The following is a 19,566-nucleotide window of genomic DNA, read 5'->3' on the forward strand; positions in this document are numbered from 1 at the left end:
GAAATTATTTACATTTAAATATAATTATAATTTCTTAAACATCTCATATAATAAATCATTACAATATAAATTAAAAACTACTGCAAAATAAAAATTATACTATTAATCATGTTTATAAATAATAAAATATATCATGCTACATAGCAAAATAAAAATAATAACTCTAAATTATTAGTTGGTTGTTGGTTGTTTGGAGTACTCATGGTGTAACAAAAAATATTGAATTCAGTTTTTTGTTAATAGCTTTTGAATTCAGGAGGATGGAGGAGATATATTTTTTAGAAAGTAAAATATTAGAGATGATGATTTCCTTTTCTATAATTCAAAAAAATCTATGAATTGAATGTAATAGAAGAAAAAAGGTATAAAATAAGCTGGTTATGGAAGAATAAATTTGACAATCATGTGTCATGTGTCACATGTGTATAATATAGAACAAAAATTAAAGGGCGTAATTAAAGGGCTAGTTAAGGATGTAATTAAAGGGTAGTGTAAAACAGTAGTATAAATTTGGTTAAGTTTTATCAAATTATAGCTTAGCTGAAATATATTATCTAACACAAAAACTTGATGCAGAGTTATTAATATATATTTTATCGGGTATTTATACGGGTATCGGGTCGGGTCCGGTTCTGGGTCGGATAATTAAATGATACCCATATCCTACCCATTACAGTATCGGTTCCGGTTCGGATCCGGATTGGATATTAAATTATTAATTTTGTACCCATACCCATAATTTTATCGGTTATATTTTTTAAACCATACCCTATCCAAATTAATCGGATCCGGTTCGGTTCCCAATCGGATCCGGGTAATCGGGTAAAAGTAGCACCTCTACTAATAATAAAATACTAATCGAATAATTATAATTTACCAATAATTATTAATCAAAACATACAATTTATATAATCTTTTTTTAATAAGAATTTAATATTTTCATAATATGTAATTATTTAATTAGAGTAAGTCTATGATACTATGCATATTACGATTTGACTCGTGCTACGGCTCAATATTCGAGTTTTCAAAATCCTAATGGTCGATCTGAACTGTTCGTATTGTTCTCCATATTAATATGTGTTTGGAGACCAATTTTTACATTTTTTCAAATTTTTTTACTATTTTTTTAGATTTATTGAAAATCACTGTTTTCGGATGGTCCACAATTTTCAATTCAGGTGATTTTCTAAATATCTAAAAAAATCGTAAAAAAATTACAGAAATATATCATTTGGTCTCCAAACACATATTAATATCGAGAACTAGATGAATTGTTCGGATCGACCATTAGAATTTTGAAAACTCGAATATTCAGTCGTAGCACGGACCAACCCGTGATATGCATAGTACCATAGACTCACTCTATTAATTATATAATTAATATAAAAATCATTGTTAAATTTTTACTTTTAAAAATAAAAATTATTTTGAAAATCAACAAACAAATAAAATTTACAAAAAAACAAAATTAATCTTTTAACAAAAAAAAATGCATATTTTTAAACCATAAACTCTAACCCTAAATTTTAAAATTAAAAAAAATATCTGATATACATGCAATTTACTTGTAACAAAAAAATATATATATCATTTTTAAATAAATATTGATATACTTCAAAATAATTAGTTTTACCTCAAATTAATTTCTATTGAAATATATATGTTTTTCGCCAACTATCACAACAATAATTTAAAAAAAATTAATATGCATATTTTGAAATCATAAACTCAAACCCTACATTCTTAAACATTTCAACCAATTGAACCATAAATTCTAACCCTAAATTGAACCATAAATTTTAGCCCTGAATTGAACCATAAACCCAAAATTTTTAAGTAATTCACAATTCACAACCATAAATCCTAAATTTAACTACAAACCCTAAATATTAAAAGCAATTCACAATTCACATCCATAAACCCTAAATTGAACCATATCACATTCAAGCAATTTTTCTATAAATCATAATCCTAAATTCAAGCAATTGAACCAATTCGAGCAATTCGAGAATTCAACCAATTCAAGCATTCAACCAATTCAAGTATCCAATTCGAGCAATTCAACTATAAACGAATCAAATCGATTCACATTCAACAATTCAAGCAATTCACCCCTAAAATCTAATCGAATCGAATCGAATCACAATCAACAATCAATTTAATCACATTTAACAATCAATTTAAACTAATCGAATCGAATCGAATCGAATTGAATCGCATTCACAATTAAACCCTAACCCTAACCCTAAATTATGTTGGGTTTTCGTGAACGGTTCAAACCCATTTAATTAGCTTAAGCTGCGGAAAGAGTAAAACAAAAATTTTTACATCTAACTTAAGCTACGGATTAAATGAATCAAGAAGATTCGTTTAATCCTATTTACAGATCTACTCCATAATTGATTTCCTAAAGCATTAAATCTATTTACAAATTAAATAGATTAATATAACAATTTATACCTTGATTCCAAATCTCAGTTGGAATGCAGACCGAGCGAGTAGAGCCTCACCAGGGATGGAATCGACTCGCAGTATCACACGTGTGATACCTCTATTGGTTATCCACCAGGACTAACCGGAGAGCGATTTACTTCTTCTGCCAGAAATACCGTAAACCGCGGAATTCTGCAGAAACACTATTCACCGAAATAGGGACAGATTAAATATATTTAAGACTCCAAGTTATTCAGTTTCACTTAAAAAGCAAAACACGAAATACCGCAGAGTTTGCAAAAATATATTTTTCCGAATCTCGTAATAACCGAAATCAGGGAAGAGAGAAAAACCGATTAACAAAGTAATCAGATTAACATGTGAATTAGCAAATTTTCTCTCTACCCTCACCCCTCTATTTATAGTGTTTTGAGGAGGTTCGCAAAAGACCAAAATACCCCTCAAAACAAATCTATTTACCAAAAGCCCTTGACACCTCATCCTTTAATATGTGAAAAGACCAAAATACCCCTTCCACACCCTTCCACACTCTTCTCCATGTTTCTACACCCCTAAGGTGTCATGCAAGGTGGCATAGGTGTGAAATGACCATTTTGCCCTTGGCCCATTAAGGCATGAATAGTAAAAGGCTTTGATTTTGGGCTTTGACTTTGGGCCTTTAATTTTAATTAAGGCTTTTATTATTTTGGGCTTTTAAACCCATAATTCAAATCCATAATTAACAATTAAAATTCCAAATCATATATATATAATTGTCATGTACAATTATATTTCTTTTCGGTTATTGTTCGGTAACTTTTATACAACGTAACGTGTACGTTTATAAATTAACCGTTGTTTCTGCTTGTCATTCTAAATGACATTTATAATTTAATTATATCACGTATAATTAATTATAACCATCTTAATATTAATTATAATCAATTTATAATTAATCAGTAAGATTCTCCGAGTAGCTCCTATATGGTGTGACCCAATAGGATCTGTGTTATGTTGGTAAACAGAGTTAAAACTGTTTTAACTTCTGTTAGTCATGGGTGGCATCTGGCAACACATCATGACCATCCAATTACACAGATGATGCTGTACTGTACAATATCACGATCCAGTAAACAATTTACTTGTGTCAGTTCTTCTGTCTCATAGCTATCAGATCAGTTTTAAGGTAGATATGTGTCATCCTTGTTAACTGTATCTTTTCTTGATCTTGAGTAGATTATCAAATATAATTACTCTTGTAATTATACCGCATGCAGATAATCTAACTCTATCAAGGGGCCCAGTGATGCTATAGCTCGTATAGAGATACGAGGGACAAGTAGTATTCTTGGTAGACTATCACTTCCTCAGCTAAGTTATACATATGGGAATGCTATCGTTATGGCTGCTTTTTACGGACAGCGTTAGATAACACTCACTCATATATATTTCTTAGTGGGAACGATAAATACCTCATACTGTAGAACTTTGACACTGAATGAAAACATAAATGACACGAACACAATTCTATTTAATGTTTCATTCGGGGTCTGTCAAATACCATGTTCCTAGAACATGTATCTATGTGATTAAAATGACATCTCGTGTCAGGTGGTTTGTAAAACTTAACCATCTTTTAATCCACATACTAACCTTATAGCGGTAATTAGTGTTCCTGCTAATTACCTTGATCAGTGACCTTTTAAGAGTATATATTATCTATATTATGGAGTTTCACAATTTCAGTCATGAACTCGAAATGATCCACAAATGCAATAATACTCAAGGCAACAAAATGATATATAAACATTCAATTCATGAACAAAGCTTTATGATTAATTTATCGTATTATTGACTTCTAGATTATTACAAACTAACAATCTCCCACTTAAGCTAGGAGCCAATCATCGTAGGCCCTAGTTACACAAATCTCTAGTATTCTAAAAATCTCGTAGATCTAAAGAAAAAACTCATAGCCAGTCTCCTATGTGTCTCAGACCCATAGAGGCAATATGCATCTGGTGCTTGGCTTGAGGGAGAGGTTTTGTAAGTGGATCAGCTGTGTTGCTGACTGTGTCAACTTTACATATCTTTACATCACCTCTATTTACGATCTCTCGTATCAGGTGAAAACGTCGTAGAACATGCTTGGATTTCGAGTGCGATCTCGGTTCTTTGGCCTGAGCTATAGCTCCATTGTTGTCACAATAGAGGTCCACAGGGCCTTGAACACTGGGAACCACTCCAAGTTCGCTAAGGAACTTCTTGATCCAGAAACCTTCTTTAGCTGCCTCGGATGCAGCTATGTACTCTGCTTCGGTGGTTGAGTCTGCTGTAGTCTCTTGCTTTGAACTCTTCCAGCTCACAGCACCACCATTGAGTATAAACACATACCCAGACTGTGATCTCGAGTCATCATGGTCAGTTTGGAAACTGGCATCAGTGTAACCATTTATTACAAGCTCGGAATCACCACCGTAGACGAGAAACATATCCTTAGTTCTTCTCAAGTACTTAAGGATATTCTTTGCAGCAATCCAGTGCTCTTTGCCTGGATTAGCCTGATATCTACTCGTCACACTCAAAGCGTACGAGACATCAGGGCGAGTGCACAACATGGCGTACATGATAGAGCCAATAGCCGAAGCGTATGGTACTCTACTCATAATGCTTCGCTCATCAGTTGTCGAAGGACACTGAGTCTTGCTTAGCTGAACACTATGCGACATTGGCAGGAATCCTCTCTTAGAATCCTGCATGCTGAACCGATTCAGCACTTTGTCAATGTACGTGCTTTGACTTAAACCTATAAGTCTATTTGATCTATCTCGGTAGATCTTTATGCCTAGTATATAGACAGCCTCGCCCAAGTCCTTCATTGAAAAGACTTTCTTTAACGAAGACTTGGCTTGTTGCAAAAAAGGAATATCATTTCCTATTAGTAGTATGTCATCTACATATAGGACAAGAAAAGCGATGGCACTCCCACTAGTCTTTCTGTACACACATGGTTCTTCTTCGCATCTGACGAAGTCAAACTTTTTGATTTCTTCGTCAAATCGAAGATTCCAACTCCGTGATGCTTGCTTCAGTCCATAAATGGATTTAAGAAGCTTGCACACCTTCCCAGCATTCTTTGAATCCTCAAAACCCTCAGGCTGTGTCATGTACACATCCTCTTCTAAATTTCCATTTAAGAAGGCGGTTTTGACATCCATTTGCCATATTTCATAATCATGAAATGCGGCAATTGCTAGGAGTATCCGAATTGACTTAAACATAGCCACGGGCGAAAAAGTTTCATCATAATCTACACCGAGAATCTGTTTGAAACCTTTCGCTACTAGCCGTGCTTTGTATATAGTCATCTTACCATCCATATCTGTTTTTATTTTAAAAACCCACTTGTTAGCTATGGGTTTTACCCCATCAGGTGGTACAACTAGGTTCCAGACCGTGTTGTCATACATGGATTGTATTTCGGATCTCATGGCCTCCAGCCATTTATCAGAGTCGGGCCTATCCATTGCTTCCGCATAGGTCAAAGGATCTTCAGTCTCATAGGCTGAGATCTCGTGCAGTCCCAAGTACCTCTCAGGTGCATGGACTACTCTTGTTGACCTACGTAGCACTTGTTCTTCAGGCTGTTGAACTTGATCTACAACGGTCTGCGGATCTAGTTCTTCTTCAACTTGCGTTGAAGTACTTGAGCTTGGGACTAGAACCTCATCCACAACTACTTGTGGGTTTGGTAGTTCCAGATGCTCATCAGCCGAAAAATCAAGAGGTGGGTTAATCTGATCTGGTTCAGATATTGTATTGTGTGATGTATCTTGAATTTCTTCAAGAATTACATTACTCCCACTACTTCCTTTTGCGAGAAACTCGTTCTCCAAAAATCTACCATCTCGAGCAACAACTATTTTGTTCTCGGATTGGTGATAAAAGTAATATCCTTTCGTTTCCTTAGGATACCCTACGAAGAAGCACTTGTCAGCCTTGGGATCAAGTTTGCCAGACATCGGGCGTTTGACAAATACTTCGCAACCCCATATTTTAAGATAAGACATATTTGGGAGTTTCCCAAACCATAACTCGTATGGAGTCTTTTCTACTGACTTGGATGGAACCATGTTTATTGTTCGTGCAGCAGTTTCTAGTGCGTGTCCCCAGAAGGATTTCGGCAGTGTGGCTTTACTCATCATGGATCGAACCATATCCAGTAGAGTTCGATTCCGTCTCTCAGAAACACCATTCCATTGTGGTGTCCCTGGAGGTGTGAGCTGTGAGACTATCCCACATTCCTTTAAGTACTCTTTAAACTCAAAACTCAAGTATTCGCCTCCACGATCAGATCGTAAAGCCTTAATACTTTTGTTTAATTGATTTTCTACTTCAGTCTTGAATTCTTTGAACTTGTCAAAGGATTCAGACTTATGTCTCATCAAGTAGACATAACCGTATCTACTGTAATCATCAGTAAACGTGATAAAGTAAGAAAAACCATTTCTTGTACAAGTACTCATAGGTCCACATACATCCGTGTGTATAAGACTTAACAAGTCACTTGCCCTTTCGCCCTTTTTGGAGAAAGGCGCTTTGGTCATTTTACCTCGTAAACAAGATTCGCATGTGTCAATTGATTCCAGATCAAATTTACCAAGAAGTCCATTTTTATGTAACTTCTTGATGCGTTTCTCATTTATATGACCAAGGCGACAATGCCACATGTAAGTCATGCTTTCATGTGATGCTTTGAGTCGTTTGTTATTTATGTTAAACACGGGTTTATTCATTTCCAGTATATAAAGACCATTTATCATATAAGAAGATCCATAATATAATTCATCTTTGTATATAGAACATCTATTGTCCTTTATCACAAAAGAGAAACCATTCATCTCTAAACATGAGATTGAAATGATGTTTCTGGAAATGCTAGGAACAAAATATACATTTTCTAGTTCCATTACAAGCCCGCTGGGTAGACACAACTCTATATTACCAGCTGTTACGGCTGCAACTCGTGCTCCGTTTCCAACTTGGAGTTGTATCTCCTTGTTATGTAGCTTCCTCCTATTTTTCAGTGCTTGTACATTTGAACAAATATGAGCACATGATCCGGTATCCAGTACCCAATCATTAATAGAGGTTGCAACGTTAACTTCAATAACATTGATACCAGAAACTGAAATTTCTGAGACTCGCCCAGATTTCAGAACTTCCAGATCCTTCAGGCAGTCTCTCTTCCAATGACTTTTGTTATTGCTGAAATAGCAGTCAAAGTTAGTAGAAACTTTTATCTTGGGAGAGTTCGTTCCTAGAACCAACTTCCCTTTGCCTTTGTACTTCGGAGCCACCTTCTTTGGGGCTTTCTTTATCTTCCTCCCACCTTCTTGGATCATGAGGACATGAGAGCTATTCTCAATGTCTTTATCAGTGATCCTCAGCATCCCTTGGGGCTCCTGCAAGCTCTTATCCAACTCTTGCTTATGGGAGTTCACAATGAACTCCGAATAGCTGGGAGGAAAAGAGTTCAGGATAACTTTCGTGGCCAACTCGTGGCTCCACGGATAGTTAAGCTTCTTCAGTTTCTCATCATCGCTTGTCATACGAAGCGTGTGAGTACTGACAGAGCTGCTCTCTACTATTTCAGCAGGGACCGGTGTATTTCGGATATATTCCCTTTTCTCACGTGTTTGTTTTTCGAGCAGGGAGCGTAGAGAGAAGGACGTTTCTTTAGCCATATTACTACAACGTTAAAAGTAAAGATTTTAGCTTTGTTCATGTAATGTTTTATTCTAATGATAAAACTCCCACTGCAAATTTGTTTTATTCCCGTTTTGCAGTAGGACCAAGATCCATGTTTTCACCAATAACCAAGGCAGTGTATGCATATCATGGCTATCAGTTATCTTAGGTAAGCAAACTTTGCTAATCACATCTCTTTGTGATTCTTGGTTTCGTTAAGACATCACGTGTATTTAACGAAGACTTTGCCCAGAGCCTAAAACTCTTTTAGAAATCATCGATAAGTAACCTCACTCTACTTTGTTTTGTTATGTCTCACATAACCCTCGACCACCAAAGGTAAAAGGCGATGCCTACTGAGTAGGTTTCAATCATCAACCAATGAACAACGATGTGAGGAGGATAGAGTAGGAAGGGCATACTACTTAATATTAATGGGTTGGTGTTTATGCTTAACAGTGCCAGCAATCTTCAAAGGGGTATGTCAGAAAGAACAACTAATGTGATTCTATTCGTATCTTTATAGCGACTTCTTTCATATGCTTCATTAAGCAATTATAGAAAGGAAGTCTTGAATACGGAATGTGATCTCCATTTCTTTTCTTAGCTTATGTCAGAAAGAACAACTAATGTGATTCTATTCGTATTTTTATAGCGACCTCTTTCATATGCTTCATTAAGCAGTCGTGGAAAGGAAGTCTAAATATGAAATGTGATCTCCATTAGTTTTTGTTCTTTATTAATATCTCTTTGATATGCTTAGCTTTGTTAAGCAGTCAGTTCTTGTAACTGACTTACGGACACGTGAAAGTCGTCTGCCAGAAAGACAACGGTGAGTTCCTTCACAAATCTTTCTTTGACATCACGTTCTTTCACGGTTCCTTTGAAAGCAATAAATCTAATTTATTCAATTCATATTAAAGTAGTAAATCTAATTTACTTATATACGGGAGCAAGTCAGGTATATTATTTATCAATATACGGGAGCAAGTCAGGTATATTATTTATCAGTTCCTAATTCTTTATTTTGCAGCTATGCTCAGTTCTTTATTCTATACCGTTTAAAGCATATAAACAGTTTACATGTTTTAAAACATATATTCTTTTCGGTCCATAAAGCAATTTGGTAACGTGACAAAGTTCCTTTTGGGCCAGTCATTAGGACATGTAAAAGGGGCCCCCAGGAAAGATTGGGGTCACGAGGACCGCTTAGACTCAATCTTTCCTAGACAGAACCATCTCTTTTACGGTGTGGAAATGACAGTTCTTACTAAGGTACTTTATTGCTTCATCACATTCTTCGATGAACTTTATTTTTCCGAAGGTTTTCGAAAAGGCGAAAGATTTACACTAAATTTTGCCATTTCAAAAGCGTTAAAGCAATTTGGTAACGTGACAAAGTTCCTTTTCGGCCAGCCATTAGGACGTGTAAAAGGGGCTCCCAGGAAAGATCGGGGTCACGAGGACCGCTTAGACTCAATCTTTCCTAGACAGAACCATCTCTTTTACGGTGTGGAAATGACAGCTCTTACTAAGGTACTTTATTGCTTCATCACATTCTTCGATGAACTTTAACGCAATCAAAAGTTTTGAAAAACGAAAACATAAAGAAAGCATAAAATCCTATTTTATCTTTCTCGGTCGGAAAACCGATCCAAGAAATGTAAACATTTACATTTCATAAGAAAGCATAAAGAAAGCATAAAGAAAGCTTAAATCTAATTTAACTTTCTTAGTCGGTAAAACCGAACCAAGAAAATCTCATTTCTAATCGGTTTTGGACTTGTGCTGCAAATGTAAGAATTTAAACCAATACGCGGTATATGCACCTTATTTGCATAAGTTATAACTTTAGAAAATCAATCAGCGGGAGAGCCTTGAGCTCTGATACCACTGTTGGGTTTTCGTGAACGGTTCAAACCCATTTAATTAGCTTAAGCTGCGGAAAGAGTAAAACAAAAATTTTTACATCTAACTTAAGCTACGGATTAAATGAATCAAGAAGATTCGTTTAATCCTATTTACAGATCTACTCCATAATTGATTTCCTAAAGCATTAAATCTATTTACAAATTAAATAGATTAATATAACAATTTATACCTTGATTCCAAATCTCAGTTGGAATGCAGACCGAGCGAGTAGAGCCTCACCAGGGATGGAATCGACTCGCAGTATCACACGTGTGATACCTCTATTGGTTATCCACCAGGACTAACCGGAGAGCGATTTACTTCTTCTGCCAGAAATACCGTAAACCGCGGAATTCTGCAGAAACACTATTCACCGAAATAGGGACAGATTAAATATATTTAAGACTCCAAGTTATTCAGTTTCACTTAAAAAGCAAAACACGAAATACCGCAGAGTTTGCAAAAATATATTTTTCCGAATCTCGTAATAACCGAAATCAGGGAAGAGAGAAAAACCGATTAACAAAGTAATCAGATTAACATGTGAATTAGCAAATTTTCTCTCTACCCTCACCCCTCTATTTATAGTGTTTTGAGGAGGTTCGCAAAAGACCAAAATACCCCTCAAAACAAATCTATTTACCAAAAGCCCTTGACACCTCATCCTTTAATATGTGAAAAGACCAAAATACCCCTTCCACACCCTTCCACACTCTTCTCCATGTTTCTACACCCCTAAGGTGTCATGCAAGGTGGCATAGGTGTGAAATGACCATTTTGCCCTTGGCCCATTAAGGCATGAATAGTAAAAGGCTTTGATTTTGGGCTTTGACTTTGGGCCTTTAATTTTAATTAAGGCTTTTATTATTTTGGGCTTTTAAACCCATAATTCAAATCCATAATTAACAATTAAAATTCCAAATCATATATATATAATTGTCATGTACAATTATATTTCTTTTCGGTTATTGTTCGGTAACTTTTATACAACGTAACGTGTACGTTTATAAATTAACCGTTGTTTCTGCTTGTCATTCTAAATGACATTTATAATTTAATTATATCACGTATAATTAATTATAACCATCTTAATATTAATTATAATCAATTTATAATTAATCAGTAAGATTCTCCGAGTAGCTCCTATATGGTGTGACCCAATAGGATCTGTGTTATGTTGGTAAACAGAGTTAAAACTGTTTTAACTTCTGTTAGTCATGGGTGGCATCTGGCAACACATCATGACCATCCAATTACACAGATGATGCTGTACTGTACAATATCACGATCCAGTAAACAATTTACTTGTGTCAGTTCTTCTGTCTCATAGCTATCAGATCAGTTTTAAGGTAGATATGTGTCATCCTTGTTAACTGTATCTTTTCTTGATCTTGAGTAGATTATCAAATATAATTACTCTTGTAATTATACCGCATGCAGATAATCTAACTCTATCAAGGGGCCCAGTGATGCTATAGCTCGTATAGAGATACGAGGGACAAGTAGTATTCTTGGTAGACTATCACTTCCTCAGCTAAGTTATACATATGGGAATGCTATCGTTATGGCTGCTTTTTACGGACAGCGTTAGATAACACTCACTCATATATATTTCTTAGTGGGAACGATAAATACCTCATACTGTAGAACTTTGACACTGAATGAAAACATAAATGACACGAACACAATTCTATTTAATGTTTCATTCGGGGTCTGTCAAATACCATGTTCCTAGAACATGTATCTATGTGATTAAAATGACATCTCGTGTCAGGTGGTTTGTAAAACTTAACCATCTTTTAATCCACATACTAACCTTATAGCGGTAATTAGTGTTCCTGCTAATTACCTTGATCAGTGACCTTTTAAGAGTATATATTATCTATATTATGGAGTTTCACAATTTCAGTCATGAACTCGAAATGATCCACAAATGCAATAATACTCAAGGCAACAAAATGATATATAAACATTCAATTCATGAACAAAGCTTTATGATTAATTTATCGTATTATTGACTTCTAGATTATTACAAACTAACAAATTAAACTAATCGAATCGCAATCAAAAAACATACCTTCAATCGAGGAGGCTTCGGCTCGGTGGGGAAGCGGCTCGGTGGCTCGACGGGGCAGCGGCTTGGTGGTGTAGCGAGTGAGGGAGAGAGGGAGCGAGGGAAATGACAATGTCGCGGTGGGGAGCAGGTGGTGAGGCATCGACTGGCAGGGCAGAGCAGGGGCGCTTTTTTTTTTTTCCTTTTTTCTGGTCTAGAGGCGGGGCAGAGTGGGGGAGAGGCGTGAGGGTTCGGGTTGGTATATGGGGCATGGGTCGCCCGGGGGTGTGGCGCCTCACTTGGCTCATGGAGCGCCCCAGCGTGTGGCGCCTCATTCGGTTTGTGGGCCGCCTGGCGGGCTGGCGCTTCATATGTTAATTGGGTTGCCCGTAATTCTGGCGGTCAGGGCATGTTTAAAAAAAAAAATTTAAGCAGGGGCATTTTTAAAATTTTGATTTTTTTTAGAGATATTAATAAAAATGGCCGCCCCAAAGTTTATACTTTAAATAAATGCTGAAGTTCTCTCTTCTGTTTCTTACACATGCTTCTTATGTATGCAACAAAGAAACTAAAGACGATTTTATATGGCGCTTTCTATATAACATTAAGTGTTGCTAAGGTGAAATATAAAAGAAAATAAAACGAAGATTGAATCGGTAGCATTGAATCCGATTCAAAACTTCGGATGAGAAACATTGACTCCGATCTATTGATGCAAGAAATTTTGTATTATTTCTATTTTTCCCAATCATTATTTATTAATTTCTATGAATAAAAATCCGCAAGTAGAAAGGGTGAATTTTCAAAGACGTGACATTGATGAGTTCAGATCTGCTGAAATTCAGCTGAAATCCATGGAGATTTCAGGGACTCTGAAATTCTCAATCCAACCATCAATATATTTCGTAATTTGTACATATTTGCTTTGAAATTTGTATATGAAAAAACTTTTGGATGTAGCGAGAATAGCGAGAATAGCGGGAACAGCGAGAACAGTGCTATTCCGATCCATTCAAACATACTCAGGAACAGCGAGAATAGCGATGTTCTCGCTGTTCTCGCTATTCCTACAAAAACATGAAATAGCAAACTACTCTCTCAAATGTTCAATCGCTGTTCTCGTTATTCTAAATGTTCAATCCAAATAACATTCCGAATAGCTTTGAGTTAGCGCTATTCTTAAATAGTAGCTATTCTAACTATTATTAACCTACTATTTTCAACAGTAGCTATTCTAGCTATTATCTAGTGCATTCAAACTTAAAATAGTTGGATTTGAAATTTTAGGGATCCTGAAATCCTCAGCAGATTTCATTTCGGCATTGATGGAGCAGCGGTTTATTATGAATTTGATTATTCTGCGGCACGCACTGGGTTAATAATTCAAGCGGGTCGCTTCTTAATCTATCTTCCATAAAGTACTACATTTTGTAGCAAGAGATACGCCACATGGGAATTGATATAACTTTTTTGGTAGGAAGACCCATGTGCCGAATTGATAAAACTTTTATCTCACCTAGTGTATTGCAAATGGGCCGGGTCAGGCCGGTCCGGTCCGAACCCGGCTAGTCCACAGTTCCCCATAATCAACAGTTTCTACAGGTCTACACGGTCTGAATCCAGCGAGTCCGATTTAAAATCGTTAGTTCAAACTCCTGCTAGTATCATGGTTCAAATTCACACGGTCCAGTTGGGTTCCGGTCCGGTCCGTACAGGTCTTTTTTTAAAAAAAAAAAGTTAAATTGTTAAATTTTTTTTAAAAAATTAGAATAATCAGATTCAAAATTTAATTTAGAAAAAATTACTACATGAATTTTTATATTATTTATATCAAAATAAAGATATAAAAATCTACTTTTTAAATAATATAATTTCTATATACAAAAATATTAACGATTAATTAACAAATTTCAGAAATCAGACTCTTAATTGGTGTCGGAAAATTTGTGAGGTTTATTTTTGACTGTCGATAGGTATTCAAACAGTTGTCGGTAAATTGGTGCGCTTTAATTTTCACTGTCAAGTTCTAAGGACACGTGTAGGCCAGAGAGGAGAAATGAGAAAAATTATTTGTTTGTACTTTGCATAATTTCAAAGGTTGTAAATAATGTTATGCAGTCATCGAACGAACATGATACCATCAAGGATTAATTGGAAATAATCGAAAATTGGTCTATAATCAGAAATAATTGGCTAATTAGTTAGGAAAATTAGTAACAATTTGATCACTACCAACGACTAATCAGTCGATTAATTGGTCTAAACGAACGTTTTTTACAACACTATTACATATAGTGGTCATTTGACTCGTTGTAAATACGTTTTTTTATCAATGAAATCGTTAGTAGACATTTAAAGCCGGATCTTAAAAAAATTGTCTTCAACTTAAAAGGAAGCAACACATGCATCTGGAATTGGAAACATAAAGCATTTTTCATGAGATGCTTTATCATTTTGAATTTTAAGTTAATAGGTATTCAATGTATTTTCCTGTATTGTAAATAAAATAACTCCTATTTTGTATTATTTTGTATGCATGTCACCTAAATTACTTTAATTCATGAGATGCCATAATTAGTGTTTGCAAGAGTAAAATTTTGATAATGCAATGCAAGCACTGTATATATATTATCAAGTTCTCCCCAAGTGATTAATACAAATTAAGCTCAAATGGATGTTATCCAAAGAGAAATAGGGCAAATATTTTGGATTTATTATGTAGCATGCATAATAAAAGTTCTTCTATCAATATACAAAAATAACAACATTGCAAAAATAATAAAACAACCATCAACATCAAAAGCTTTATTTTGCTATTTAAAAGAAAGAATAAAATTCTTCAACAAATACTAAAATCTTCTTTTGCATCTTAATTTAACATGTATTAAAACCATTTCAATTTTCAAGCATCAAGAAATGGATAATCAGTGTACCCAACAACGGGATCTGGCAAGTAGAAAGTACTCCGATCATACTTATTCAACGGTGCATTCAGCTCGAAATGCTTTGGCAGATCAGGATTTGCCATGAAATGTCTACCAAACGCCACCAAATCGGTGTATCCTTCTGCTATCACCTTATTGCCTTCCTCTCTGTCATAACCCCCCGCCACAATGAACGTGCCATTAAACGCTTTTCTCATCAACAAAAGCATGTGTGGTAGCTTTAGCTTGCCATCGACATGCACCATTCTTGGTTCGATCGGGTGAAGATATGCAACATTTAATTTCGACAGTGATTCAGCCATGTGCACAGCGAGTGCATCAGGGTTTGAATCAGAGCATTGATAGATGTCCAAGTAAGGGGATAGGCGCACCCCGACTTGATCAGACCCGATTTCATCTATTATGGCTTGAATGATTTCTAGGCAAAATCGAGTGCGGTTTTTGAGGCTACCACCATATATGTCAGTGCGGTCGTTCACGCCATCCTTGAGAAACTGCTCGATCAAGTATCCATTTGCTGCGTGAACTTCTATGCCGTCGAAACCTATAATATTAAAAGAAGTAAAAAATTACAAAATTAGAAAAAAAAAATGATGGAGATATATTTTTTTTAGATGAACCCGTAGGTAATGGAGATGATTATTGCTGTCTAATATGCTGTCTTTTTAGGATGGAAGTTCTGGTCTTATCACAGATTAACTACAATAACAATCTGAAAAGAGTGAGGTTATGGTACTATGCATAGCGCATAATAATCCGTACTATGGATCGATAACTGCATTTTCAAAGTCTAAGCAATCGATCTGAACCGTTCAACATGATATCTTCATTAAAATATATATACTTGTAGATCAAATTATGGTTTTTAGAATTTTTGTACTGTTTTTTAGATAGGTTGAAAATCACTTGTTCTAAAAATTCTAGACCATTCAAAAGTACTAATTTCCTACCTATCTATAAAAAAATGTAAAATTTAATCTGGAACTATATTTTCATATGAAGATCATGTTGAACGGTTTATATCAACTATTTAAACTTTTAAAAACAAAAATATTGATATGCAGTACGAACCAATATGTGTTATGCATAGGACCATAGCCTCACTCAACTGATAAAGATATACCAGTACCAGTAGAAACAACAAAAACCAATAGAATAGCAATTTGCAAAAGATATTAATTCACAATACATTAATTAGGACTCCAAAATTACCAGCATCAATGGCATTTCGAGCAGCGAGTCTAAAATCATTAACAATCTGAGGTATCTCCTCTGAAGCTAGTTTCCTCGGAGTCGGGTAGTTGAGCGGCTCCCCTTCTTCCCCAACTTCTAGAGTAATGCGCTTATCGGTGCTTGATATTGGTGCTTGCCCATTTGGTTGATAACCTATACATTTTCAGAATTAAATTTTTTACAGAAACTTCAGTAATGGTTTGAACTGTTATCAAATTTCTCTCTCAAAAAAAAAAAAAAAAAAAGCTGAAACATACTGTAGTCAGATGCGTGTCCACTGTGCCAGATCTGGCAAAAGAAGATGCCTCCCTTTGCATGAACTGCATCGACAATCGGCTTCCATGCCTCTACATGCTCCTTCAACCAAATTCCTGGTGTCCTTGGGTACCTTTTTAAACAAAAAAAAAAAAAAACAAAAAAAAAAGAGAGACTAAGGGTCAAAGTCCTTAGTTATACATTGATATTCACGAGATATCCCTCTTTCGAGTTGCAAATGTGTGATGTAGAAGCGTATTGTTTTAGCCACTAAATCAAAGACTGGTTATGAATAATCAAATAATAATTATAGTTGCATTGTAGTAAAATTTCAATTTTACCCTTGGGCTGTTTCTGAAACACCGGTAGCCTTCGCAATGAGGAGGCCGCCTTTTGTGGTTCTTTGAGAATAGTAGAGAGCTGCATGTGGCTACGGCACATTATTATACGATCTACACCGTGTCAACGGTGCCAATACAACCCTATGTTTTTTTTTAAAAAAAAAAAATCAGAAATTTGTTTATATTGATGTGTTATGTATTCATGAATGTATTGCTTATGATCATTAATTATAATGCAAATATATATGCAATGCTCTGGAGGAATTCACATATTGAAGTATCAATAAATGGATTAAGCTAGAGGTGTCAACTAATACGGTATGGATCAAGTGGAAGTATTTTTAGATCCATATCCATTAGCTAACAAAATAGAATTTTCATCCATATCCATACTCCAATAAACTAAAAAAAAAAAAAAATAACTTTATCTATACCCGTATCGAGGGCGTTACAGATTTGATAAATGGAAAAAAAAGAGTGACATTGACATTCCTATTTATGCTTACAATAAAATATATTTTCAAAACAAGATGAAGTAAAAAAAATTGAATAAAAGAAATGAATTTTTTTTTTTAGAGTTATATCATATATATACTTCGATCATGAATAAAACTATATATATCATAAATCATCCCCATAATAATATATACCTATATATCTAATTTTATTTTTTATAATTACATCTATAGAGTAACGGATAGCAAATAATCTTTTACCGTATCCTTACACATTAAGCTAACAAAAAAAATAAACCTTATCATACCCGTTTTATCAAATACCATACAAATCAGGTAAACCAAGAAAAGGATTCCATTGACAGGCCATAGATTAAGCATGCCAGAAAAGTAACAAAATATTGCTCAAATAAATGGAATGGAAAGAAAAAACAGAGAGAAACCTGTGGGAAAGCTGGAATCTTCCCATCTGGTATGGTGTCAGCAATGGTTGTGCTTCCATTCTTTCTACCTTCACAGAATTCTCTCTTAATTAATTAAATGCTATTTTGATTCTCTTTTGTCTCAGTAAATTTTTCTAACTTGGGTCTGAATTTATAGAGGATGCTTCATTGAATTTTCAATAAGAATCTTATTACAAGTCACAACTTTTTCAAAATTATTTGCTACACATGGAGTAAACATAGATTATCTAGGTAGAAATATTTCACATCAGTCAAAAGTGGAAATGGAATTAGGAAACCTGATAGTGATTCACAAATGTGAATTCAATCAAAAAAAAGCATCTAACCTTTTCAAAGAACAAGAAAAAGAAAAAGAAAAAGAAAAGCACAAACTAAGGAGAAGATATATATATATATATATATATATATATATATATATATATATATATACAGAGTTAGGCTGGGGTGCTATGGATAGCATAGTGGCCTCTATGCTACGGCTCAATATTCGAGTTTTCAAAATCCAAACGGTCGATCCGAACCGTTCATCTTATTCTCCATATTAATATCTGCTTGGAGACCAAATTTTATAATTTTCTGAATTTTTTTACTATTTATTAAGCCACTTTGAAAATCGCTAATCCAACGGTTTTACTGTTTTGTGCAGCCACCGTTGGATCAACAATTTTGTAAAATACTTAATAAATAGTAAAAAAATTCAGAAAAATGTAAAATTTGGTCTCCAAGCAGATATTAATATGGAGAATAAGATGAACGGTTCGGATCGACCGTTTGGATTTTGAAAACTCAAATATTGAGCCGTAGCATAGAGGCCACTATGCTATCCATAGCACCCCAGCCTAACTCTATATATACACACACACACACAACAGATTGTGAATTGGTTTAGATTTATAATAAGGTCCTACTTTCCAAACAATAGTAACAAATTTAATTACTATGATAAACTGGATGTGGACGGTACAGATGCTCATATCTGTCAATTTTATAAGAAATTTGCAACTGGTCATACAGATGTGAACGGTACAGATGCTCATATCCGTTTCATTCAAGTGGTCAGAAATTTTATAAGAATAAATGTGAAAAGTACAGATGCTCGTATCTGTCAATTTCAAGTTTCTTAGTCAACTAATCTGCTTTATGCAGCAAACTTCAAAAGGAGCACCTGTAGTTGAAGTGAATTTCTCTAGAAAATTTAGAAATGGTTCCACTATTCAGTTTTGGCCTAATCGATGGATTTTAAAACATCTACTTGCTAGTTTATTTCCTAACTTATATAACATTTTAGCTGATCCTGATTTGTTGGTTATTGAAGCATTCCCAAATTGTAACATTCTCCTAAATTTCTTATAAAAATAAATATATATACTATGTTGTTTGATTATTTAGTTATATAATACAAGTTATATTTAGAAGCTAATATGCATTAAAATGGATATAAAGGAATTTATGTAATAAAACATAAATATATATATATTACTAAAAATTTTATATATATAATTAAAATGGTATATATATATTAGAATTAATTTTAGAAAGGATTGAGATGTATTAAAAATTTAATAAGAGGTTTCATGTGCAAAATAGCCATCCCTTGTAATTTCAACAAAATAGAGGGGCCTATTAGAAAAATTCCAAGTACATATCACCCAAACCTTTCTTCTTTCCTTGGGCATACCGATTTTCTGTGTGTGTATTCGGTGGAGAGGTGTGTGTGGCCGA

The 19,566-nt window shown here is 34.7% G+C and overlaps 1 protein-coding gene across 1 annotated transcript; it reads right to left on the reverse strand.

Annotated features, from left to right (window-relative positions):
• Positions 1-14,933: 14,933 nt before the first annotated feature.
• Positions 14,934-17,897, reverse strand: LOC144554242 (putative 12-oxophytodienoate reductase 8). Its single transcript, XM_078302560.1, has 4 exons — positions 17,824-17,897; positions 16,587-16,717; positions 16,309-16,482; positions 14,934-15,640 (listed from the first exon to the last, which is right to left on the reverse strand). Exons 1-4 carry the CDS (start codon positions 17,880-17,882, stop codon positions 15,054-15,056), a joined length of 951 nt encoding a protein of 316 aa, XP_078158686.1. The 5' UTR covers positions 17,883-17,897; the 3' UTR covers positions 14,934-15,053.
• Positions 17,898-19,566: the final 1,669 nt, after the last annotated feature.

Source organism: Carex rostrata, chromosome 5, assembly GCF_964058835.1.
Source record: "Carex rostrata chromosome 5, lpCarRost1.2, whole genome shotgun sequence".
Classification (NCBI taxonomy): domain Eukaryota; kingdom Viridiplantae; phylum Streptophyta; class Magnoliopsida; order Poales; family Cyperaceae; genus Carex; species Carex rostrata.

Excerpts from the sequence above, each read along its gene's own strand:
- LOC144554242 (XM_078302560.1), bottom strand. The coding sequence starts at position 17,882 with ATGGAAGCACAACCATTGCTGACACCATACCAGATGGGAAGATTCCAG. Across the intron at positions 16,718-17,823 it reads AGATTCCAGCTTTCCCACAG|GTACCCAAGGACACCAGGAA; the intron begins GTTTCTCTCTGT and ends TTGTTTAAAAAG. Across the intron at positions 15,641-16,308 it reads TCGAAATGCCATTGATGCTG|GTTTCGACGGCATAGAAGTT; the intron begins GTAATTTTGGAG and ends TTAATATTATAG.